Genomic DNA, 11,875 nt, shown 5'->3' with positions numbered 1-11,875 from the left:
TGGGTGTCATTAAAAAGTTTCGGTCCAGTGAGTCCGGGCTGAGTTCGGACGGAACTACATCTCCCAGCGTCCCTCAGTGTCCCACAACAACAAACGAGATGCAGTCAGCAGCTGGGAGGGAAGGAGACAGACAGGCTGCAGCGCGAAGAGGAGAAGAGAGGAGGAGAAGAGAAGAAGAAGAAGAAGAAGAGGAGGAGGAGAGGAGGAGAGTTTCCCTCCACATCCATGGAGCTTCTCGCCGCAGCGCAGGAGGACAAGTGACGCTCTGAACATGGCGAAAAACCAGGAAGTGGAGCGCATCGCCAAAAAGCTGGATAAAATGGTGCACAAGAAGAACACGGTGAGTGACACGAGCCGAACAACAGCATCAGGTGATGAGCTCCACCTTCAGCGCGAGAGGAGATCATTCTGGAAACGCACGAGCGGGTCTGAACACACAGGCTTCTGTCTCCAGCTCACCGCTAACTGCTGCTGCTGCTGGTTCTGGTTCTGTCTTTACATCACCGCTAACTGCTGCTGCTGCTGCTGCTGGTTCTGTCTTTACATCACCGCTGACTGCTGCTGCTGTTTGTCTATAAAATCACAGCAGCTGTCGCACCTGTGAGTCAATTATCCAGCCAGCTCACCTGAGAGTTTATCAGCTCCACATCCAGAGGTTGTTAATCTCACATGGAGCTCAGAGAGAGTGAGTGAGGCTGGAAATGAAGTTAAAACTGTTGATATTATCCGTATTTACATTTAAAACAGCGTCAGTGACGCACAGGGTAATTAACATTTAACATGTGCTCTCTGGAAGCTTCTGGAAAATGTCGTTTTTACGTTTTTAAATGGGCAACAAACACCAAGAAATCAGCAAATTAGTGGGAGAACATGGAGAACTTTATTTTGAAAATACCTCTAATGGGGCAGGAAAGTGTGGAGCAGAGTTTGACCTGATAGGTTGAGTTTTTAACGCTCACCTGCACACCTGGGCTACCTGTTTGAAGGTGTGTCTTTAAACCGATGATGCTCTTGTCTCGATCACCGCTAACAAAGCCGCTCCGCTAATTCAGTTAAAAACACGTTAAATGTCCTGTGAGTTCTTCACAGTAAGAGTGCCGCAGATATTTAGTCGTTTGAAAAAGCTTTTATTTTGAAGCAGCATTACAGGAAACGCTGCGTTTTCACCAGCAGGAACTAAACACGACTCCTGAAGCGGCTGAAAGTGAACACGATGAAACACAGCTGACATTTGAAAGAACAAACACAAAGAGAAATAAGTTGAGTATTGATCTGAGGAGGAGGCGGGGCTCGTTAGCAGTCGTCTCCCCGGCCGGATTGGAGGCGGGGCTTGGACCCTCTTTAGAGGCAGGTCCATTACCGGTGCGACCCGGCTCAACTCTGCGTAGTGAAACTGGTGATAGGAAAACAATCAGCTGGCTGTTTGTTGCTGTTGACGGACTTCTGACGAGGTGTTTCGTTCCTGTTTAAGGTTTTGTAGTTTCAAGTTTGTAGTTTCTGCGGCCACATTGAACGTCTCTGAAAGTGTCATCATGTAAATCTGGAATCAATCCGAAGATGAGGACTAAAGGTTCCTAAAGGGAGCAGTGATGGAACTCTGAAGTGCGATCCGGCAGAACCAGAGAGACCAAACCATCAGAGGATACGAACAGGAAGCTTATTCCCGTGAGAGATAGAAAATGAACTTCATCACAGATACGGGATTTGTTCAATGAGGAATGTAGGACTCCAATCAGTTGTCCGATCAAAATAAGATCATCTCGGAGCTTCTCAGAATACGAGGAGCAGGTTCTAGTCCACTTCTGAGGAGGGGAACCAGGGACAAACACTTGAGGTGGACTAAGAAATACTAGAATTTCACAATAGAGTCCAATGAACTGATGTATGTCTGTGTAAGGAGACTGACAGGAGTGAAAATGATGGTGTGAAGATCAAATGTGAGGCTGTTTTGGACTCTTGCTCAGAACTGACTCTGACCTGGAACCTGAAGACCAAAGAAGACCGAGGAGTCCTGACTCTCCTGGACTCTCCTCCACAGTCAGCTGATCTCAACTCTTTGTCGCCTCTTGTTCTCTCGTCTGTTTCTGAAGGATAAAAAACTGATAAAATGTAAAGCTGCTGTGTGTTCAGTTCAACAGCTGCTGCAGCGACTACACCATCCAACTTACACGAGCAGCTCTGACGCTTAATCTTGTGCGTCCATCACTCTCTCTGTAACCTTTAGTGAACGCTGAACGATCGTCTTGGGGCGTCTGGCAGCTGTTCAGCGGTGGGTGGGACGTTCGGACGAAACCACGAATCTTCACATCCACCTTGACTTAAACGACATCGATTGAAACAAATCTGTCACTTTGAACACACGTTCGGCAGAGACGGATGCTTTGTCGTTTCTGTATAACAGACGCACATTAAAACAGATGAAACAACGTGACAGATTCAGGAAGTGATGATGCTTTGTTGTTTTGTCTGCAGGACGGAGCCCTCGACCTGCTGAGGGAACTCAAGAACATCAAGATGTCTCTGGAGACCCTGCAGGTAATAAACTCCACCCCTCTGCCATGTCACCGAACACCACCGAGTGCACCCGAAGTCCAACATGATTCTACTCTGGAGGCCCATTCATGCTTCAAACAATATAACCGTAACTACGTACTTTACATTTGGCATGGCTGGTAAGCAGCACATCCAGTAGGGGGCAGCTGAGAGTCAAGAGAGAGTCGGAGATTTCTTATGACTTGTGTTATCAATGGGGAATATCAACTAGGGGTGTGCCAAAATATCGATACTACGATATATCGCGATATTTCGTCTTGAGGTACGTTATCGATACACTGGTGCCAAATATCGATATTTAAAAATGTTAAAAAAAAAAAATAATGATAATAATTTTTTTTTTTTTTTTGGCCCAGGAACCACCACCCCTCTTCGGAGGACAGCTTTATCTTTATTCAAACATAGGTATACAACCAAATAAAATTTTAAAAATGGTTTAAGTAGCTCTGAAACCCACACATATAGATATTAATGATGGTTGTAGTCGGTGTGTGTGTTAAGAAGAGACACTGTGCAATATACTCTTTGTTTACATGGCTGTCGTTCATGTGAAATTGATTGACAATGTTTTGTAGTTCCTGTGAAATGGATTCAGTGCAGTCAATAAATTCTGAATTTCTTCAGTGACACAGATATCGTGATGTATCGTGGATGAAATTTCTTGCAATATATCGATTATCGCAGAATCGCTGTATCGCGATATTATCGTTATCGTGGGCAAAATATCGTGATAGTATCGTATGGCGAGGTACCTGGTGATGCCCAGCCCTAATATCAACGAAGGTAATTTCCAGTGATTTGTCCGCCATCGTTAAGACTTCTTTGCCTGTCAGCTACACTGCCCTCCAGTGTTTTCATGAGGTACTGCTGTTTTATTTATCACAAGCTTTCAGAAAACGTGCCGAGACCAGGACGAAATGAACGTAGAATACGAAGGTTGTATCTGTTCATGCATCGAACGTTGAGTATAAATGAGGTGTAAGGCCGAATCATGTGTTGCTGTAGTCCATTGCAAGACTAGAATTTGATATGTCAGCGTCAGTATTCGTGATTTCCAATCCAAACAGATATTTGTGTGGAAAGTCTGTAAACTTCACGAGCAGCTACAGCAGCTGATCTAACAGATTAGAATGCTTGGTAAGAAAGGTCCCAAAGTCTCCTGTTTGGATCAGTCAATACGAAATGCTAGAAGGTAAAAAAGGTTTGTTGATTGCAGCATAACTACTAGAATCACTGTTACTAAATCTGTTAAAGTAACGCATCGACTTCAGGCAAGCCGGAGATCTGATCTCACCATCTGTCCTTCTGATCTCATCGATGAGAAGTGACTGACGAAGTCGTGCGGTGACATCGAAGTTTATTGGGAAATTTGATACCTCGTTATGATACGCTGAGGTAGAAATCTTGTTTACTGCCAGTTCAGACTAGTTCACATCTAAGTGACTGCTTATTTACAGGCTCAGCTTTGTTCCTGCTTCATCTTTTATATCCCGTGTTTGTGTGAACCTGCGTCCACGTGTCCGCGAGAACAGAACAGCTTCACGCTCTCCTCTGATGTGACGATGATCTCGGTGTCTCTCTCTCTGCAGTCGACCAGAGTCGGGATGTCGGTGAACGCCGTGAGGAAGCAGAGCTCAGAGGAAGAAGTTCAGACTCTGGCCAAAGCTCTCATCAAGTCCTGGAAGAAACTGCTGGGTAAGTGTGTGTGTGTGTGTGTGTGTGTGTGTGTGTGTGTGTGTGTGTGTGTGTGTGTGTTGTTCTATTGTTGTGATGACTCATTAGAGGGTTAGCTCAGGGGAGTTTTTAAGGACAGGGTTGTGGTTGTTGTTGTTGTGATAAAGCAGTTTTATGGGCATTTCTCAAAACATTGCATTAGAAAATTTGTGGAAACAGAAAATCGGATGTTGCAAACACTCAAGTCACATGACAGGAAACAGCTGATCCTGCATTCCTTCGTTGTCTCAGGACAGCAGGCTACACGCACCGACGCTAGCTGACACGCAAGAGCGATTACAACTCCATTTTGTCTCCTGGTTTGTTTACGTCTAGCTTCTGTTTACGCGTCATCCTCTGACGGAATTACACTTTACGTAGCCGACTTCATTCACTCAAAACAGTTCATGGAAACGCAAAAGTTTGCTTAAAACTTGCTTGACATTTCATGGAACCATGGCTACTGACAGGAAGGGGCGATGTTTTATTATTATTGATTTATCTGTCGGTTATTTATTCAAGGTTATAATTAATTAGTTCAGTCTACAAAAAAAGTGAGATCGACCATTACAAGTCTTTGGAGGATGTCCATGAATGTCTTGTTTTTCCAGACCAACAGTCCAAAAACCAAAGAAATGTAACTTCTAATGATATCAAAGCTAGAAAAGCAGCAGAGCATCTCATTAGTTGACGCCTGCAGCACAAACTGGATGCGCTGGAAAGAAAGTCGGACATTAACTCGTGGATGCACATTCATTGAAAACAGTGGATGAGCGTCACACTGTGCGTTACTGTCGCGTCAGTGTGTGTCGGTTCATTGTTTCGTGTGTCGTCCTGCAGACGGTTCAGAGGAGAAGAAGAAGGACGGCTCTCCTGTGAGGTCATCGTCCACCTCCAAGGACTCAGGCAGCAGCGAGAAAAGGTCCGTCGCACAGTGATGAGGTCACTTTAATTAAAGATGAACCGATGCTGCAGTCAGTTTTTGCATTTGATGCTTCTTTAATGACAGAAGAGGATTTAAAGTGAAATGTTCCTTTATTGGAGTGATGTCCTGTCTCTCCTCCTGCTCAGCAGTAAGAAGTCAGGGGAGTCTGAGACCACGCCCACCACCCCGACCACACCCACCTCCCCCAGTGCTCCCACTACTCCCACCTCCCCCACCACCCCGACGCTCCCCCCTCGGGTCACCTCCTTCCCCCCGCCGCCCGTCACCACCGACAGCGTGAGGAACAAGTGTCGAGAGCTGCTGGTGGCGGCGCTGCAGACTGACGGTGAGGACGGATTTATTTCATGTTTTCACGATCTTGAGACGTTGACGAGACCTGGAGGCTCTTTAACCTCCTCGGTGAACGAAGAACATTTTAAGGTGCGCAGAATTAAAAAAAAAATAACTAATTTCCATGACATCATGAGGTGATGATGATTATTTTTTGAGTCTGATATCGTTTGTTTCTCTCTGGTGTTGTGAGACCAGGTGGAAAAACGTTTGGTGAAGTTTTGCCTGGATATTCACCCAAATTTATACTTGTTTTTTTTCATCTTTGAAAAGTTTTCACGGGTGAAACTTGAGCAAAAACAATAAATGTTTCGTATGTGAAATGGAATTTTAAGGAGAAAGAAATTTGGTTTGTTTTTGCTAAACTCATTTTAACCACAGAGGCTGAAGTGCACGACTACCTCATGTGTTCTTCTGTGGGAGTTTTAATTTCTCTGTGCTCACTGAAAACAAGATTACAGAAGCCCCGAGGGGAAAGTGACATTTTTTGTTGTTGTTTGTTTCTGGTGATCAGTTTTCAGATTTAAATAGTTTTCTCTCCTGTGTTCATGATTAGACAAATGTTTTCTAGGTTGAGCTTTGTAAATCCCTTAATTTTAGGCAACATGTGTAAAAATTTGTTCAAAAAAAGAAAGGTTTTTTTTTTTTCATGTGTGAAACCAAGCAGAAAAAAATCAGGAGAAAAATAATTTCTTTTTTTTTTTTTCTTCACATTTATGTAATACAAAATGCAGGGAAACGACAAAAGATGTCATATTCCTATTTAAAAAAACATTTCTTGTGCGTAATTTTTTTTTCAGGAGATTTTTATTTAGTTTTTTAGTAAAGCTCATTTCTTTGTTTTGTTTTGTAATACTCATTTCAACTTCAGCAGGTCGAAACGCACGACAACCTCATGTTCAAATTGGACTGAAAGCATGCATGTTTTCTTCCAGGTAGTTTTAATTTCTCTGTGCCCATTTAAAACACAAGGTTACAGAATATTTCTGGTTTTTGGTGATCCAGAATAAAAAAAATATATTTTTCTCTACTGTGTTCATGACTTGAGAAACTGGGGAAACACGTTGAAAGTAAAAAGCAAATTTTTCTAAAGAAAAATTATGAAAAAGTGTGAAATCAAACAAAATATAATATAGTATTTCAGGAGAATTTTTTTCAGAAAAAAACATTTTGTTTTGTTTTTTTTTTATGTGTGAAAATGAGCAGAAAACAAAAGTTTTAGCAGATCTTGTGATCTGATCTTTTTCTCACTATTTGAAATGCAGAAATGAAGGTTTCCAGGATAATCTAAGTTGCTTAATTTTTCTTTTACCATAGACAAAAAATATTTTTAAGGTGCGAAACAGATTGAAAAGGAGAACACTTCTGAAGAGGAAATTTAGATTGAAAAAGAGTCAATTTCAATGATGACTGCAAAACAAACACTGAGCCACAATTCAGCCTTACCAAAAAAGATAAAAAATTTACTCTCACAAGTTTGACTAAATGTTTCACAATGGTGGAGAAAAAGATCTTGGAAAAAATTGTCAGGAGAAAAAAAATATATCATGATTTTGTCACTTGGATTCACACACAAAATGTATTATTAACATAAATATATTTTCTTTTTCCTGTGTTTTCACAGATGGAAAAATATTGAGGAAATTTGAAAGATTATCCTGCAAAAAGTTTTTCCCTCCAGTTCTCAAGTCACAAACACGGCAGAGAAAACAGTTTAGATCCGACTTTGATAAACGATCATCAGAAACAAAGATTCCCTCACTTTGCCCCTCTGAGCTTCTGTAGTTTTGTCATGGTGCCATTAATATTGTTTTCTAAATAGAGTTAATGTATATCTCCATTTTTAAAGTGCATACTCTGTGTTTGTCTTCCAGATGACCACCGGACCATCGGAGTCGACTGTGATCACCTCGCGGCACAAATCGAAGAAGATATCCTTTTATATCATCAAGACTTTAATAATGTGAAAACAAACTGAACCAGTGATGTTAATTATCTGTTTCACTTGTTCCAAGCTGTTTTTACTTTAATAAATGTATAAATGTATTTGTTCGATACACTCTGTACATAAATGTGTGAGCGTTTTTGTCCTTGACCGCTCTTCGTGCCCACAGATCTTCCAGGAGTTCAAGTCGACAGACATTAAATACAAAACGCGCCTACGAAGCCGCATCTCCAACCTCAAGGACCAGAAGAATCCAGACCTGCGGCGTAACGTCCTGTGTGGGAACATCTCGCCTCATCGCATCGCCAGTATGACTGCTGAGGTCAGACGGGCAGACATTTTGTTTCATTGTTACCTTCTCGAGGGGTTCGTCTGAGTGTTATGTGGTGTGTGTGTGTGTGTGTGTGTGTGTGTGTGTGTGTTTAGATGAAGGCCAAAGAAAAGTTTTTATCCCAGAGACGTTCTGTGTTTTGGGCTCAGTTGGAGCCTTTTCTGATCTCATATCAGTGTAGTTGAGTCATATTGATGTTTGGCAGCCTGGAGTCTGTATCGGGAGGTTACAATCATACGGAAGCCCGGAGGGACAAGTGAAGACATTTGTTTTTCTGCTAATCCACTTTGATTTTCTCTTGTATTCATGACTTTAGAACTGGTGGTTTAGTCTTTCTATTTTTATTTTCCGTTTGTGAAAAAACCAAAATATAAATTTTGCAAGTTTTTATTAAGGAAGAATTTTTATTTTTTTTGACATTTTTCAAATTTAAGTGAGAAACTGAGAGTAGAACATTTTAGTAGATTTCTTTTCCAAGGAAGAAAAACATTTCCACGCAACTTTTCTAGGATGTTTTGTTGATGTTGATTATTCCATTAAAATTTACTAAGGAACTTAATTATTTTTTTTGCTTGTTTGAAACTTGGGAAAACCAGTAAAACACAAATTAGTTGCATATTTATTTTCTTCATATTTCAGGTTACAAAAAATCAAATTCCAGATGATTTTTTGTGTTAAACTGCTCGTAAAAATCTTTTTATTTGAATTTCTTTTTAGGATGTTTATTTGTCGATGTCCGAAAAAATTATTTCAGAGAACAATTTTGAAAAATGGTGAAGAAAATGTGTTCAGGTCCACCAGCTCTCAAGTCATAACTAACCCTAACCCACAGAAAACAATTTAGAAAACCTAACCTGTGTGTGTGTGTGTGTGTGTGTGTGTGCGTGTGTGTGTGTGTGTGTGTGTGTGTGTGCGCGTGCAGGAGATGGCGAGTGCGGAGCTGAAGCAGATCAGAGAGAATCTGACCAAAGAGTCCATCAGAGAGCATCAGCTGTCGAAGGTCGGAGGAACGGAGACGGACATGTTCATCTGCAACAAGTGTCACGGAAAGAGCTGCTCATACACACAGGTACACACACACACACACACACACACACACACACACACACACACACGATAAAAATGCTTCACTCTTCAGTTGTTGGTGTGTGTTGGTGTTGTGCAGGTGCAGACGCGCAGCGCTGATGAGCCCATGACCACCTTCGTGTTGTGTAACAGCTGCGGAAACCGATGGAAGGTAAAGAAACGATTTAAGATTTAAACAAACTTCTGCTTTCTTTCACAAACAGACACACACAACTCCTGCATGATGTTCCCTCCAGGAAAACACACACACATCGGGGGTTGCCAGACTTTTTATTGATTTAAGTATTCACACACATGTTGAGTCATTATATTTCACCACAGTGACCCGACTGCAGTAGCAGGTTCTCACCACAGGGTGGCAGCAGAGACCGACCTCTGCTCCTCTTCCTCTCCGCTCACCTGCTTCCTTCTTACCTGTTCATGCTCTGCTCACTGTCTCCTCCCACTGCTTCTCTACATCTTTTAAAACTTCATCTCACTTCTTTAGTTCTCTTCATTTCTTCTCCCTTCCCTCGTCTTTCTTTCTCCTCAGTTTTCATCCCTCCCTCGTTCACACCATCTTACCTTCCCGCTGTCCTTTTTCACCCTCCTCCCTCCATCTCATCCCTCCATGTTTACTCCTCCCCACCCTTGTTCCTCGTAGTAGTTTTTCCGGTCCCTCCCTTATTTAGCCCGCGGCTCTAGGTCAAGGTGAAGCGACTAATTTGAGGAGCTGATGGTTTGTGGGAAGTGCGTGTTGTTGTTTTGTAGAATCTGAGACCTGGAGGGAGGACGTGACATTTCAAACAGAAACAAATGAGTTTAATGAAGCGACGCCGAGTTATACGACCACTTTAACCTCAGGAACACACGTGCAAACAAAAACTGGAGACAGATTCTCCAGAAACACTAAATATGACGACACTGATGTTCACACCTCATTTTAAAATCCTTCTTTCTTTCTGTTTCTCTCACAGTTCTGTTGAAGAGGACGTTTGTGTGTATATTATTCTATCATGAAGCCAAAAAGTGAATTGATTGTGAATTTTCTTTATTTTGTATAATTTCTTTTTTTTATATATATAAAAACTAAAAAGCTGTAATATATTTAGAGAGAGAGAGTTCATGTTGTCATATTGGTTTAGTTTGTTTTGCATGGAGCACTTAGAGTTAATTTCTTACAGTGGATGAAGCTTTATGAGCCGGACTGAAATCACATTTGGGCCTTTTGTGGAAACAGTGGATGTGCCTTTCTTTGCCATGTTGTGCTGCCACATATTTTGCCCTTTAAACATTTATATTAAAGTTGCTCTTGGATCAAGATGACATCAGCGTGACGTCTTCTTTATTTGTCTTCCTGGATTTTCACAGATTTTAATATTTGGTTGGCTGCTGATAAAATTAAGATTATTTGATACCCGTGTTTCTTTAAATTGCAACAATAAAATAACAGTTGAGAAAAAACAAACGGCGAGTTTTCTGTGTGTGAAAATCAACACTTTTATTTGTCGACTGTAAAATTTGTTTCAAGGAGACCTTTAATTATTTGTTTTTGAGGTTTTAGCGCACGTAAAAGATCTTGAAAGTAAAAAAAAAGTCAGTTCACACCAACAGAAGCTCGTCTCTCCCACGCAAAACACCGCTCCTGAAACGCCTCGTAAGCAGTCCCACCTTTAATGCTGCGACTTTGTGACATCACACTACATCACCATGTCACACATTTTCCGTATTTTATGCGTAGCAGCTAGTTTGGCACGTTAGCACAGCTGTTCTGTTCGTTGTTAGTTAGCGGTGATGGGTCAGGCATGTGTGCGCTGACCAATCAGAGGAGGCTGGTGATTTGAAAGGGGCGGGGCCTTAAAGAGACAGGAGCAAAAACACGAGGAAACTGATTAACTTGTTCTCGTAGTGAAATAATAAACACAATTATGAACCTGATAATGATTATCATACATCTCCTTTACAGCAAAGTTTATCAGAGTTTATAGAATAATATAATCAGATTAATTAGCTCAATATTAGCATCAGAAATCCTGTAAAAACGCTAGAAGTCTGACGTACTCGTCGCATGACATCCCAGGATTTACATTTTTACATGAATTCAATATTGAAAGTTAAACCAACTTTGTTAATAGACGCATTGTTAAAAGAATAACACTTTAGGATCGCCTTAAATTGAATAAGGTGACTGTGGCTGAGGCTGAGTTTTCAGGCGCCGTCATTTCTAGTTAAATCAAACTATCACAGAAAACATCGTCACAGTGACTGCAGCAGAAACCAGAGTCGTGGCAGGTGTTGACGGAGGCGATGAGAAGCGGTGAGAAAGCGGAGCGGGGAAAGCTCCGGTTGTGTTTGTTGTGGAAACACCGTCGAGCTCTTTCCATACATGAGCATGGGAGAGGTGGAGGAGAGGAAGGTGGAGGAGAGGAAGGGTGGAGGGACGCTGGAGGGCCTGCGTGACACCAGGTTCTGTTCGGCGTCTTCCTCTCTGGATGGAAAACAGACTGAAGTCTCGAGACGGAACGCAGAGCGGCTGGATCGGAGAGAGAACGGTTACTGAGTGAACCGGCAAACAGATCACAAACTGACCTCACAACATGTCCACATATTTATTTACTGTTCGCCGTGTTTAGTGTCCAGCAGGTGAGAAACTTTATGGAGGGTCAGAACTCGAGATGGAAAGATGATGATCAGCGTGAACCAACAGAAAACCAGAGAGGAAACTCTGATGTGCAGATAGACAATGTTGTGTTTGTGTGACGGCGCGATGGTACGAGACTGTGTACGTCTGTACTGCAGCCTAAATATGTAGGTGTGTGTGTGTGTGTGTGTGTGTGTCACAAGAGATCCTAAACACAAAGATATCAGGTTACAGTGAAGTGTGGAAAAAGACCAGAGCTGTGTGTGTGTGTGTGTGTGTGTGTTGGTTTCCTTTAGGAACTGAGTGTTGGGACTGTCAACACTGACCGTCAACGGTTTGTGTCTGCGCTCA

The 11,875-nt window shown here is 42.0% G+C and overlaps 1 protein-coding gene across 4 annotated transcripts; it reads left to right on the top strand.

Moving 5' to 3' along the window:
- Positions 1-207: 207 nt before the first annotated feature.
- Positions 208-10,209, top strand: tcea2 (transcription elongation factor A (SII), 2). 4 transcript variants are annotated; one of them, XM_030421985.1, is made up of 10 exons: positions 208-340; positions 2,473-2,535; positions 4,143-4,248; positions 5,107-5,188; positions 5,341-5,537; positions 7,417-7,473; positions 7,655-7,809; positions 8,741-8,887; positions 8,984-9,055; positions 9,861-10,209. In XM_030421985.1, exons 1-10 carry the CDS (start codon positions 272-274, stop codon positions 9,867-9,869), a joined length of 957 nt encoding a protein of 318 aa, XP_030277845.1. In that variant the 5' UTR covers positions 208-271; the 3' UTR covers positions 9,870-10,209. The 4 variants fall into 4 exon arrangements, with proteins under 4 accessions (XP_030277845.1, XP_030277844.1, XP_030277847.1 ...); XM_030421984.1 differs by having other exon boundaries at positions 5,338-5,537; XM_030421987.1 differs by lacking the exon at positions 208-340 and adding an exon at positions 624-685 and having other exon boundaries at positions 5,338-5,537.
- Positions 10,210-11,875: the final 1,666 nt, after the last annotated feature.

This window comes from Sparus aurata, chromosome 7 (assembly GCF_900880675.1).
Source record: "Sparus aurata chromosome 7, fSpaAur1.1, whole genome shotgun sequence".
NCBI classification, from domain to species: Eukaryota; Metazoa; Chordata; class Actinopteri; order Spariformes; family Sparidae; genus Sparus; species Sparus aurata.
Note: the sequence above shows the minus strand (reverse complement) of the source record. Positions and strands in the feature narration are given on the sequence as shown.

Bases quoted from the DNA above. Each gene is read 5' to 3' on its own strand.
- tcea2 (XM_030421984.1), top strand. From the start codon at position 272: ATGGCGAAAAACCAGGAAGTGGAGCGCATCGCCAAAAAGCTGGATAAA. The intron at 5,538-7,416 runs GTGAGGACGGAT...TTTGTCTTCCAG, and splicing joins GGCGGCGCTGCAGACTGACG to ATGACCACCGGACCATCGGA. The intron at 7,474-7,654 runs ATATCCTTTTAT...CTTCGTGCCCAC, and splicing joins CGCGGCACAAATCGAAGAAG to AGATCTTCCAGGAGTTCAAG.